The following is a 12,703-nucleotide window of genomic DNA, read 5'->3' on the forward strand; positions in this document are numbered from 1 at the left end:
CTGATCTAGGCATAAAATTCATTTTTTATATCACGGTTAAATTTAGTACAAACTATAAAAATGTTAACACTGACGTTTCAACAGAAATCTATTAAGATCCCTTAGAAAAATTACTTAAAGAAACAACAGCAAGTCATTTACTGCTATGAGGTTAATACATTAAAAAAAAAAAACATTCACACATTGTACTGAATTTATCAGAAAATAATTTTAGCCATAATACTTCTCATAAAATTAAAAGTTGCGTGTGACTGTATAGCAATTACAATTTGCAATGAAAATACTAAGCCAAATCTTTTTTATTTAACCAGAACAAGCCTAGTTTTAAAAGGACACCAACGGTGAACGGAGTAGGTGTATCATAACTTAGCTTAAATTAAAGTGAGAGATGGTAAAAACTAGATACTTTCAAATTTGAATTGCACAAGGAAAATATCAGGGGAAGAAAACATTCAGAGCCATAGTTATTACTTTAAAAAAATATTAGATTATTTTTATATTAAAAACATTAAATGAATCCAAGCCAGACAGTACGGAATTTTTACACCAACTTTTTTTGTATTTCAATGTTGTTTATTGAGGAGTGAATGAGACTACTGCCAGACATGCCAACGACACTTCACATTCAAGGGCTGGAAGCTGAAAAGCTTTCCAAACTAAGTCACCACATAAGCCTTCTGGGTAAAAGAACCGAAAGTGACATCAAATATGACATCATGCTTGTATTTTGTCTTCAGCTTTTTTCAATTTTTGGATCTACTAGTTTGCTGGGTAGGCTTCCTTCTACCCTACAAAAAAACTCACACTCCAATTAATAGAATTAACACTAGGTGTACAGCAATTTGTTTTAACACACATCTATTTTGAGTAACAAATCTTAAAGCTGTTTTGTCTTAAATTTCCTTATGTCTAATGAGAAAAATTAATTTCATTTCCCTTTCACCTTCACATGGTGGGATATACCAATAGAAAAATACTCTTCAGTGCTACTGTAGGGAACTTCTTCAGTGGTCTGATAAAATCCATTGAAACACCATTCTGAAACCCAGTGCTTCTCTTCCTGCTGTTGTGGCTTTGGAGAAGAATGGCCTACACACAACTCTACCGTTCTCTTTTGCTCAAAAACAAACAACGAAACCTAAACGAAAGGGTAAACGTTTATTTGTAGTTAGTTTTCTGGTGATGGTAGTAAGGCCCTTCAAGCAGAGTTCAGGAGCTCCTGGATGGCCGCCTGCTGCTCAGGACTGAGTTGTGCTATGCATTCAGTCCACAATCCTCCAGAAGTCTAGGGAAAAACAGAAAAAACAGTTTCACAGACTTAGATTCGGTGAAATGGTCATTTGGAAGTATTTTAACAATCACTGTTAGGTAGATGGTAATAAAGCCAAAATACTTTCTTTCCAAGTAGATTAGTTTGATGAGGATCACTGTAAAAGCAAGAAATCTGTTTATCTCTTTAAAGTTTGTTGCATTTATAGTAAGTTTTCTTCATTTTTGCACTGATAAAGCTATACTAGATAGCTGACACATTCAAGTAATCAACACATGAACTTAGGGAGTAAAAATCATATAAAATTAATGTTTATAGCACTAAAAATATGCAACCCCCTTCTTATTTATTGAGACCAGGTGCATCTATTTTCTTCAGAGATATGCAAATTTATACATAATGAGTTGTGCTAAGCACCAATCAGAAGATTCAAAATGTCTCAAATTTAAGACAAAGGTTTTAGTTCTAATAAATAATGAGAACATATATAAATTATATTAAGTATAGTCATGTTGAGGCTTGGAGACAAGAGAATATAAAAATAAAATTTCCTTAGCACATTAGATTTCTATTCCCCTCTAATAAAGAATATGGGGGGAAAAAAAGCCACAAAAAACAAACAACAGTTTTATTTCCCTTTCCCTAATTTAAATAAATCAGCTTACCTGTACTTGGCGAACTACATTAGCCAGACGTTTGGCACAAGGATCTTCATGTTTAATTGCCTCATGCATTTCTCCTTCTGCAATTATACTGAATATTTTGGGCAGATTGGTATTGTTTGGGCCAAGAACAATTGGGTGATTACTGACAAAAGAAAGAGAAAGAAGAAAGAGAAGAAAACCATTATAAATGAAAATTATAAGGAGAAATCACTCAAGCACTCATAGTTTCCTACACTCTCCCTCCAACATTTAATTTTGTTATAAGATTTTTATAAAGTGATTATGCATTCACTAAAATCAACTGCGTTTTAAAAATTCAGTAGGAGGAAAACCAGTTAATTTTGCTTATTAGCTCTTCAGTTTCTTCCCATGTAAATTAGAAAAAATACTTGGCTCACTCTCAAAGCTGTTTTAAGAGCCAAACAATAGAATGCCCTAAGTGCTTTAAAAGTAATGTAACTTATTAAAAAAACAAACGAGATATTAAAAAGAATAACAGCCTAACACAAGTTTCATTTAGATACTGCAAAATGGTCCCTAAAATAAATATGAAGTTCAAAATGATATTTGGGCATTTCAAGAATAAGCCAGTAAACAACCTCTAGGCAAGTTTAATGAAAATAAATGTAAAAGTGAATTTAACCAGAATTCTAGAGTAGTCATTTCTGAGGGTGATTATCAAACAGCATGATGGAGAACTGGTCCCTTCAGAGATAGAAGCAGGCAAGGAGTGTGTAGTGTCCAGGATGGCTGTTATATTCCTGAATGATGTTCTCAGTGGGAAGACGCAAACACAGTATTTGTGTGAATGTGAACTTACAGGCATGAAGGAATATGCCCACTGGTCCATGTCTACAAACTCCAGGATAAGAATGGTTATAACCCTTCAATTAATTCATGAACTAAAAGCAAGTAATTAATAGTGACAGGGCCCAGATCTGACTAATACGTGGAGGAACTTGGACTTAGAAAAATAGACCACCAAAGAACACATCTTTGATCTGGTAGCTTCTACAGCCTCCAGGTTGTTGCGATTCTTCAATTTCCTCCTGGGCACAAAACAATAATGATGCAGGGCCCAGGGCCTGAACTTGATCGCCTGTCTGCTATACTTCCCTGTACCACTGGTTCCCGAATCCAAAGAAAAACGCCAGGATTTCAGAGGGCAAAATAATGGTATTAACAATGTACTTCAGTCTCATTCTAGTAAATGATAATGTCAATTATATCTCAGTAAAACTGAAATAAAAAAACAAAAAACAAAAAACCTAAAGCTAAATAAATAAAATAAATAAATAAATAAATAGGGTGGGAGACAAAACATTAGAAGAAAGCTTCTTAAAACATTGTTCTGGAATGCCTCACCCATTGAATTTAATTCCGTAAGGAACAACCCAAACCAGACTATGAAGCAATGTTACCGTGGTGTGGTTTCTCAGCCTGAGTTCCGGCGAGAGCACTGCTGCACAGCTATGCACCCAAGGGCAGGCACAGGCAGCACTGTCTCCTGTGAAGGGAAGGGAAGGTACAGCCTTGTTCTTACCTTTCTATCAGGTCACACAGGTAACTGAAAGTCTGAACAGCTTCTTCTTTATCTTCATGTAGTGGAAGCCAAGACAACCAGTGCGGTAGGACTTCTTCCACGTTTACACAGTCGGGCTTGAACTTCATAATTTTCCCTACTGCTGAGATGCAGTTCTCTGTAGCATTGACATTTTCTTTGGTCTTAGAATCGGCAGACTGAATAACTCTTACCAGCAGAGGAAGTGCTTCTAAAACAAGCATTTGGGAAAAGGCCAGTTAAAGCTCACATTTTCATGCAAGTAAACATAAATATTTCTTTTACCTTTGGTTCAATTACAGGTTCTGGTGAAGAAATGTTAAAGTGTAAAGAATGTTTTGTCTTCTTGGCTACAGAATCACAGACCAGTAATGAAAGGGAGTCTGTCCCAGCAGAGTTACGAACACTAGCAGGCTACTGACTTAGAGACTCCAAGAAATTAGTAACCTCCAGATTTACCCTCCTGTTCACCCCAGAGTACTTAAGCTTTAAAAGCCACCTAGTTACCTAATATTCCTGTGCTTAACTTACAGGAACCCCGGTATGTTTTAAAAGTCCTATGTTAGGGCTGTAATATACCTCCCCCAACCCAAAATGAACTGCACCCTGGAAGACTAGGGTAGGGAGGCTCTGATTTGGTTCTGATTCCACGCAGATTTCATTTCCATTTCTATGAAAATAAAGACGATAAATTCCTACGTGCCACAGATGGAGTGTTTGAAAAAGGAAAAGAGAATAAAGCAGGAATAGGTAGATGTTTGGCGTGTGGAAGAGAGAATGCAATAGGGACAAAAGGGATGCCTGGAAGGAAATGTATGTAACCAAATAAACATCAGTACCTGTACAAAAAGGACGATAGTTATCTCCACCATACTGTGCCATGACTCCCAGGCCATACGCAGCTGCTTGCCTGACTTCTGCGCTGTTGTCACATACATATTGCAGCATTGGCCTTAAGAAATATTCTGCATATTTAAATGAGGCTGGACTACAGTGTTCTATAACATCATCAAAGATGCACAATCCCCACTGTCTGTCTGGCCATGGTCTATGCGGACACTACAAAAGAGATGCTCTTTTAAGATTTGAATACTAGAGTACATAAAGAATGTAAAGAAATAAATATTCACTACAGACTGCTTACATAGATATTCCTGACAGACACAAGGAAAAACAACTAGTAACAATCACTTTTTGTGAGTAACAATCCTCAAAGTACCTCATAGATTTAAATAAGTATAGGTTTGAGAGACTTGTGTGAACTGTTACAGAATTCGACAATCTGTCATTACCACATACCAGGAAGAACTGACAATAGTAGCAGTGTACACACACTTACTTTATAAAAAAGATAATGGTAATGCTGTATTTAAAAAACACCAACAATAATAAAGCTGCGAAGATATTCTTTTATACTATTGATTCAAGAGGCTATGTCCTATGTGCCTAAATCTTTTTAAAATGGCTTACACTACTAAATACAATAAAATATACAAAATAGAAAGTCAAAAAAAGGACAAACATCTGACAACTGCTTTTAATTTAGAATATATTTTAAAAAACAACACATCAAGTCATCATCCAGAATCTATAATTACTGGTAGTACACAACAAGAATTGTAACTAAATTCTCTAGGGTCCACTGCAAAAAAAAAAAAAAATCACTGTTTTCATTTATTAATTTAGCAGGGCAAACATAATCTAAAATAATGAAAAATCACTTGTACGTATTATGATTTAACTGAACTATGGAAAACCCAATTAGCAAACTTTAAGCACATTATCAAGTGAGAAAATATCCAGGGCAATAAACTTGATCAAATTAAAGATGCACAGTAAAAACCTCTGATTTCTAAGATCCATTTTAACTTGAAACTGTACATTTTCAAATGCTGCAATGAAAGAATTACGTCAATTATCTAAAATAACTGTCAAAGAAAGGCAATACTTACAATTAGGTTGACAATTAACGGAAGCAGTTGTTCAAACCATGGTAACACCTTTTCCTTGTAGCTACTGAATATTGAGTGTAAAATGTCTGACACTTTGGTCAGAATATAAATATCATTATCATCCTAGAACAAAACAGACACACCCATACGTATTAAAAAGTATCTTCACTATTAACAATAACACTTATTTTTTTAAAATCTAAGAAATGTGGAAAATTAAATTTCTCATCACTTTCTTAAGGTCATAGTAATAATCCAAAGACTGCAGTTACCTCAATGATTGGGTGTCATGTCTCTCACCTACCTATGGAAAGATAAGGTGTGTGCCAAGTACTGCACTTACTGCAGATTTTTCTTGGTATATAATTAAAAAAACGTATGACTGAAAAATTATCCCAAATTTCAAAGTTCTGAAACAAAGTGTTCTAATTTTAGAGCGGGCCCATGGGGAGACGCAGTGTCAGTTACTTCCCTCGTATCCCTGTGAACAACCTTGGTGGCAGTGCGAGTGCTTGCCGACAACTGGGATGACCTGCAGAGGTCAGCAGTGGTCCCAGGGAGGCCACATGCCACATATTATGGAGCCCCAATAGTTGAAATATGTTTGATGGCGTCAAGTGGTTTGATGAGGACAGTAACAAGGTGAAGAAGAATTCTACTAACCACTGCCTGTGTACTATTTACTAGAAGTAAATCTGCATTAGTCTGTTGCCCAGTAGAAAGACAGCTGTTACAGAAAGGTCTGGCCTTAAGTCCTAGGTCCTCAACTGTGTGTGGCTTTACGCAGTCCCTTAACATCTATCTGAATTTGAGTCCAAGAATCTTTAAAAGAGTGAAAGCACCACTAAATACAAAACAGCTGTGAGGAGTGTGTAAAAACAATAGTAGGTGAACTCAAAGTACTTCTATGTGTGAGGTATTGCAACAAAATGAACACTAATTTCAAATTACTTATTCTCTAACTGAAGGACAAATACATGTCCAATTCTTCTGCTAAAAATTACTAATAATCACATGAAAATGACATGCTAGATGAATTAGAAACTTAGGCATTTAAAAATCTTCCAGACGCAAAGTCATGTAAATGAAGTTCTGAAGGGAAATTTACCTCATCTTGTAGTGACTCTTCCACCTGCTCATCATAGTCTTCATCTTGTCTTTTAACTAAAACACACCCAAATAAACGTCCTTTTAAATGGCTGCCAAAATGGTCAAGGATTACATTCAGAAATAAAAGCATAAAAAAAACTTACCTTGTCGCAATTCTTGATTTTTAAAATGTTCTTCGAGTTTAGCTTTCAGTATACCTCCCAATTCTTCAAAGTGTTCATTATTAAGGCATCCATCTCCCATTACTTCAACGCACTAAAATGAAGTTGAAGAAAGAAAGCAACCCTAAGAATTATAGGTTTTTACGAGTCGAAAGAAAAACTTCATGAAGAATCACATGAGAAAAATTAACACAACTCAGTACCCTGGAAGAGTAATGATTAAATGAGTAGATACCCTTGGTTTGTATTTGTTACCATGCCAACATTTTAAAGAGAATTTTAAAAACATTTTTCTTTTAAACTTGTCCTAGGCATATTTTAAGTGCCATGCATTATGCTAGATGCTGAGGATTCAAAGATGGAACAGACTAAGCAGCTTCTAAGGAGCTCAATTACTACATACATACTCTCTATACAGATAGCACTGGAGAAAGGGCAAGTCTGCCCTGGTACGGCATCACAGGCAGAGGGGATGCCATGGGCAAAAGTATGGAAGCACGCGTTCTTTGGAAAAATAAGACATTTTGAACTGCAGGAGTGTAAATGGGGACAAATAAAGATGCTGAAGAACTTTTAAACCGAATTGCAGGGTAACCTGTGAGCAATCGGGGGGTGACCAAGAATATGTGAAGGTGAGTGACTCAAATAAAGAGCAAGTTAATGTTTGAGAAAAGGAGAATGAACTGGGAGGAAAAGAAAAGAACGACTTCTGGAATAGACCAAGTCAGGCTATTTCACCAGCACAGAGGTAAGGCAATGGGAACAAAAACACAGAGGAGTTTAGGAGAGACTAGAACAGAAAACTAGACATGAGTTGGAGATGATACCCAAGCTTCTAAAGTTGGATTATAGGTAAACGATGGTAGAAACTAATCAAGACTGGAATACAAACTACTCTTAAAACATAAAAATATGACAATAAAATATTAAATTAAAAAGAACTGAACATTTTTATTTAAAAAAATCTGTTATAGCAAAAATCCCCCAATGTATTTAGCAAGACTAATAAATGAACACACACTTTTATACATATCTTTAAGAGAAAAATATTTACCTTTGCAAAAGAATGCATTATTTCTGAGAGGACATCTGAATCTGGTTCTGTGCCAATGGCCTTGATTAGAGCATCACACATAAAATGCCACATCTGTGTGAGATACTCAGGACCACGAACTCTTGCACATTCCAAGAGAAGAGGCATGGATTCTGCTGCTGCCACTCGAACACGTTTTATTGTTAAGGAAATGTAATCACTATCCTCAAAAGATTGTCCTATCATTTTGTTTACTTAAATGTTAAAGTGCTCATAGAGTTAACAGGAGTGCTAGGCAACGTCTGTTTATCCAATTTCTGTTTATCTAAGACTGCTATCCAAGAACTTGTGTTAAATATAACGTGTGTATAAAAATAGAAGTCTCCTGCCCATAAGATATACCTCTTGTGTTTTCTGTCATCTACAACGTGAGTCTCTAATGTAACCCAAAAACATAAAAATCACTGTGAAAAGACCTGGGACCCTTGGATCTCTTCCCGTACTAGCCTTTTTCATTTTCAATAAACATTAAGTTGCTTTTCCCTATCTAACACCATTTGTAAAATAATGTCTGGAGACTTCTTAAAAACAATTCTGCTTTGTCCTCTTGCATCATGGGAAGTGTCTCTGGGGAAAAGCTGTCTTCTGTAATGGATGCCACTGCTGGATACAGCATGAGAAACTACAACAAAGGGATCTGGAGGCAGGTACATCTGGGTTTGGGTTTACACTCTACCACTCGGTGGAGCTGTCCTTTTTTACCCATCTATGAAATTGTGTGTGTGTGTGTAAAGGCATAAACATGTATCTACAGCATTAATTACAACTACTACTATGTTGTGGAGGAAGATATTTAACATGCAGATTTACCGACATGTTTCTCCCCAAAGGTGCTATCCACATTTGAAATGTAGCATTCTGTACTACAGAAACTTAAGTATCAGTGAATTTCTAATCTCTTAAAAAATATCTTACTTTCTTAACATTATCAAAAAATATTTGGGAAAACAATTATATACAATTGTACATATTTGCCAATAAAATACCAATCCTTAAAATCCTTCAGTGGTCCACAGAAAATGGTCAACTAGACAATAACTTTCTTTTTCATGTTTTGGCCACAAAGGAAACAAAGGCAAATGCAAAGAACCAAGTTTATAACCTGAAATTATAGTGTAAACACAAACAATAATGGTGACGGTACCCTTCAGTTAACACAGAGTCTAATAATACTTGAACAAGCTACAATTAACTAAAACTAGACATGTTTTGCATTCAAAATGTATAGGATATCATCGTGGAAATAAAATTTCAGTAAAGGGACCATCAGTTTGACAACCTGTTCGGTGTATTCCACAAAGCCTTCCTTTAACTCCTTAGCATAGCAAACCTGAAACCAAAGTATTGAAAAAGAACTCAATATCCACGTTAGCTAACAGGTATTTTTATTAACAAACAGCAAAATCATAAGGACCACAGAATGTTGTATCCTGATTACAATTACATTTAAAGTTGCATGTAGGACTGTCAAATTAGTCTTTTAACTACTGAAAAAAAAAAAGTAAAATGGGAAAGGCCCATTAAATGACTATAGTATATATTGTCATTCAAAATCAGGAATACTAGGTATTTTTTATTTCTTGTGTGTGGGAGAATTTAGCACAAGTTTTAATACCCTGAAAATATTTCAAACAAAATATATCACAACTAAAAAGATACAAAAAACCTGAAAACTTAATTGTAGCATATCACTTTGTAAATCTACAGTCAACAGGCTTATGTTATTTTGTATTTTTAAAAAATCACTATTTAAATAGTAAAAGAGAAAAAACTTTTAAAAAGTTTCTTTATTCTCTCCTACTATATTAAGATTTGTTTAAAGGTCTTACATTTATATTTGCTCTCCAGCTGAAAGACACTTTAATCCAAATGTTTACAAATTATAAGCAGTAAATATTTTTTAAAATATCCCTCACTGTCTATAACATGCTCATAAAGATAAACAACGAAAAACTAAGAGATCTTAAACACACACCCCCATAATACCATAAGAGATAATCATATTACCACGTTTATCTACACAACTGAAATCACCCTGGTTTTATTTTTAATATCATGAGTACATTTCTGTTTATTCATTCAAAAACTATTCCTTGACCATTTACTATATACACTAAGCACAAAACACAAAATCCTTGCCCTGTGTGAATTTACAACAGCTGTGTAATACTCCAAGGTACTGTAATTATTGATAACAGGCATTCAGGCCATTTTTTTGTTATTAGAAACAGCACTGATAATAAAAGGCTTTGTCCACATAATTTCTCTAGGATGGAAATCCAGAAATAGAAACGTTGAGTGAAAAGGTTCTACATTTTTTAAAGAACATATTCTTGCTCTTCAAAATAATTTCTTTAGCATCTATGAAAAGCACTCCTATCAAATGTATATAAATGTATTATAAGAAGTTGTAAAACAAAGTTTACACGTTATCACTTACCAGCATCTGACAAGCAGTTGACTTTTCTTCCAATCCTGCAGTTTTAATACCAAAACTTTGCTGGTCGCCAAGGTTCACAAATTCCCAACCATCATCATCACTCATATTCTCCATGTCTTGGGCTTTTATAACAAGGAAGAAAACAAACTCATGTTAAAATTAATAACAAAGAAAGAAATTTTGTAACTGTTGTCTTCATGAAGACACCTACTATCTAAAAGGGCTACTTCAGGCTTAATCGAAGCTGTCTTCATCAAAGGGCCCATAACCACTGGAAGGTACTGCTGAAATTCTTTTCCAAGGATTTTGCACATTCTGGCCCATGCTGAGATCATGTAAGATATCTGGGGGGGAAATTAAAATTAAATTAAAACTAATTTTAAAGCAATAGGTCAATAAGACATGATAAAGAAAGCCATTTCCCTATTTCACAGAAACTGTTTAGTTTACATTCATGGTACTTTAATAAGTACATTTTCTAAGGTCATACACTTAAAATGTTCAGAAACAGTAACAAAATCACTGTGAACTTCTACACTGACATACAGATGGCAGGTGAAGCAAAAGAGAAAGACCAGGACTGTACCTATTTTTTTTACTTTCAAGAATAAATAAATATATATATATATATATACATACATCTATTATCATCTGAATCACATAAATAAAACCCACTTAAACATATCAACTCCTAGGCACTAATTTTCTCGAAGGCAGAAATATTTTATTTGACTTTGTATCCCTACTGCCTAGTATTCCATTCATTAAACATTTATTAATACCCAAGAAACAAAACACCCCTTTCTCCTGGCTACAGTAATTTTCTGTGTAAATGGCTGGGTCTATTTAAGACACCTCTTCTCCTACTGTGTTCATATATATTTAATTATCTGCAAACTACCTACAGAGAATCTGGTTCTAATTCATCATTTCTGTAACTCAGAAAGTGATTTTTACTCCCAGGTATCTTTCTATATACCGTGTTTCCCCAGACAATCAGCTCTAATGTTGCTTTTGGAGCAAAAATTAATACAAGACCCAGTCTTATTTTACTGTAAGACTGGGTATAATATAATAATATTAATATAATACCGGGTCTTATATTAATTTTTGCTCCAAAAGTTGCATTAGAGGTGACTGTCCGGCTAGGTCTTAATTTTCAGGAAAACAGGGTATCTATCTTACATGCACACACTCCCGCCTCCTAATTAAAAAACAAAAACCCCCACAATTTTAAGTGCATGGGAAACAATTTAGTGTGGCTGTGTAAAGTCAAAATTTAATTAAACAGTTATTTGAGTGCCTGTTTTATGTAAGGCATTGTGAATACTATTAAGATTAGGACATTGATGATTATTACATTACAACAATGTCGTAAGTACCCACCATTGAAACTTGTACAGGACATGATATATGAGCAGGAGTTAGCCAGGTTGAGTGGGGGAGGGTTCTTTCTAAGTTAAAGAAATGTTTGTTTATTCATAGGCAGAGAGAAGAGAGCATGGCATGTTCTAAAATTGTTAGGTTTCTGTATTTATTTCTTTTGACAGGAGAGGGAAACCATGTAGCATTCAAAGGACCAAGAGACATCCAAATGGAGATGTCTAGAGTAAACGGATAAATGAACCTTGAATTCAGAGAAACATCTGGAAGTCACAAGCATATAGAGAAAACCGAAGCCATGATTGTGTGTAAATGACACTCATTGCTCAAGGGGAGTGAGGAGAGGAGGGCCTAGGAGAGAACCCTGAAGAGCGGCAAAACCTTGAGAGTTGGAAGAGAAGGAGCAACTACAACAAAATGAGGAAAAATGTCACGAGTAGTCAAACCAGTGAAGAATGTCTCTAAAACCATGGGTTAATATCTCCAAAAGCCTATTACTTAATTTCTTTTTTCAGTACATTTAGCCTTGCACTATCCACAACTCCCAAATGGGTCAATGCGAATGTGTGACGGCTGCTTTACCTGAGGATCGTCATCTTCCATATCACTGAAGTCTGTCTGGGTCTTCAACAACAGTTGCATCACATCTGATGCATCTTGCATGAACTTGAAGAAAATATTTGGCAAAATCAACACCAACATTTCTCGTGTACATCAGATCAGAGAGGTACTTATTGTTTCTCATGTAATAACAAAACTTCCCCAAAAGATCTATTACATTTCCTACATGGGTCATAACCCCTCAGATGAAAGTATTATATTGAAAATTTTTCATCTATATTACAAAAGACTTAGGGCTCTTTCTAGAAAAACATACTTCCCAGTGAAGGTCAAAATTAACTGCAGTATAAGGATATTTCTAATGACATCAAGTTCTGGTCCATGATTTATGTATTTCTAGCAGTAAAAAGACAATCAAAATCCAGAAAGAAAATTTTGGACTGCTCCATACAACTACATGATCTTCATTTAATTCTGTGAGGTTCTGGCAATCTTCATCGGATACGC

General features: G+C 35.1%; 1 protein-coding gene across 2 annotated transcripts in view; it reads right to left on the reverse strand.

Moving 5' to 3' along the window:
- Positions 1 to 535: 535 nt before the first annotated feature.
- Positions 536 to 12,703, reverse strand: part of IPO5 (importin 5) — a 39,682-nt gene continuing 27,514 nt past the window's right edge. For both annotated transcript variants that reach the window (XM_074329439.2, XM_019756911.3), the window contains exons 15-26: positions 12,218 to 12,301; positions 10,464 to 10,596; positions 10,253 to 10,374; positions 9,046 to 9,142; positions 7,774 to 7,946; positions 6,702 to 6,813; positions 6,557 to 6,612; positions 5,449 to 5,571; positions 4,336 to 4,555; positions 3,479 to 3,707; positions 1,936 to 2,077; positions 536 to 1,285 (exon numbers count right to left, since the gene is read on the reverse strand). In XM_074329439.2, the coding sequence (XP_074185540.1) occupies positions 1,199 to 1,285; positions 1,936 to 2,077; positions 3,479 to 3,707; positions 4,336 to 4,555; positions 5,449 to 5,571; positions 6,557 to 6,612; positions 6,702 to 6,813; positions 7,774 to 7,946; positions 9,046 to 9,142; positions 10,253 to 10,374; positions 10,464 to 10,596; positions 12,218 to 12,301 (1,578 nt within the window). In that variant the 3' untranslated portion in view covers positions 536 to 1,198. The remainder of the gene's footprint in view (positions 1,286 to 1,935; positions 2,078 to 3,478; positions 3,708 to 4,335; positions 4,556 to 5,448; positions 5,572 to 6,556; positions 6,613 to 6,701; positions 6,814 to 7,773; positions 7,947 to 9,045; positions 9,143 to 10,252; positions 10,375 to 10,463; positions 10,597 to 12,217; positions 12,302 to 12,703) is intronic.

The sequence above is a fragment of the Rhinolophus sinicus genome, chromosome 16, assembly GCF_057876585.1.
Source record: "Rhinolophus sinicus isolate RSI-liver-muscle chromosome 16, RSI-T2T, whole genome shotgun sequence".
NCBI classification, from domain to species: domain Eukaryota; kingdom Metazoa; phylum Chordata; class Mammalia; order Chiroptera; family Rhinolophidae; genus Rhinolophus; species Rhinolophus sinicus.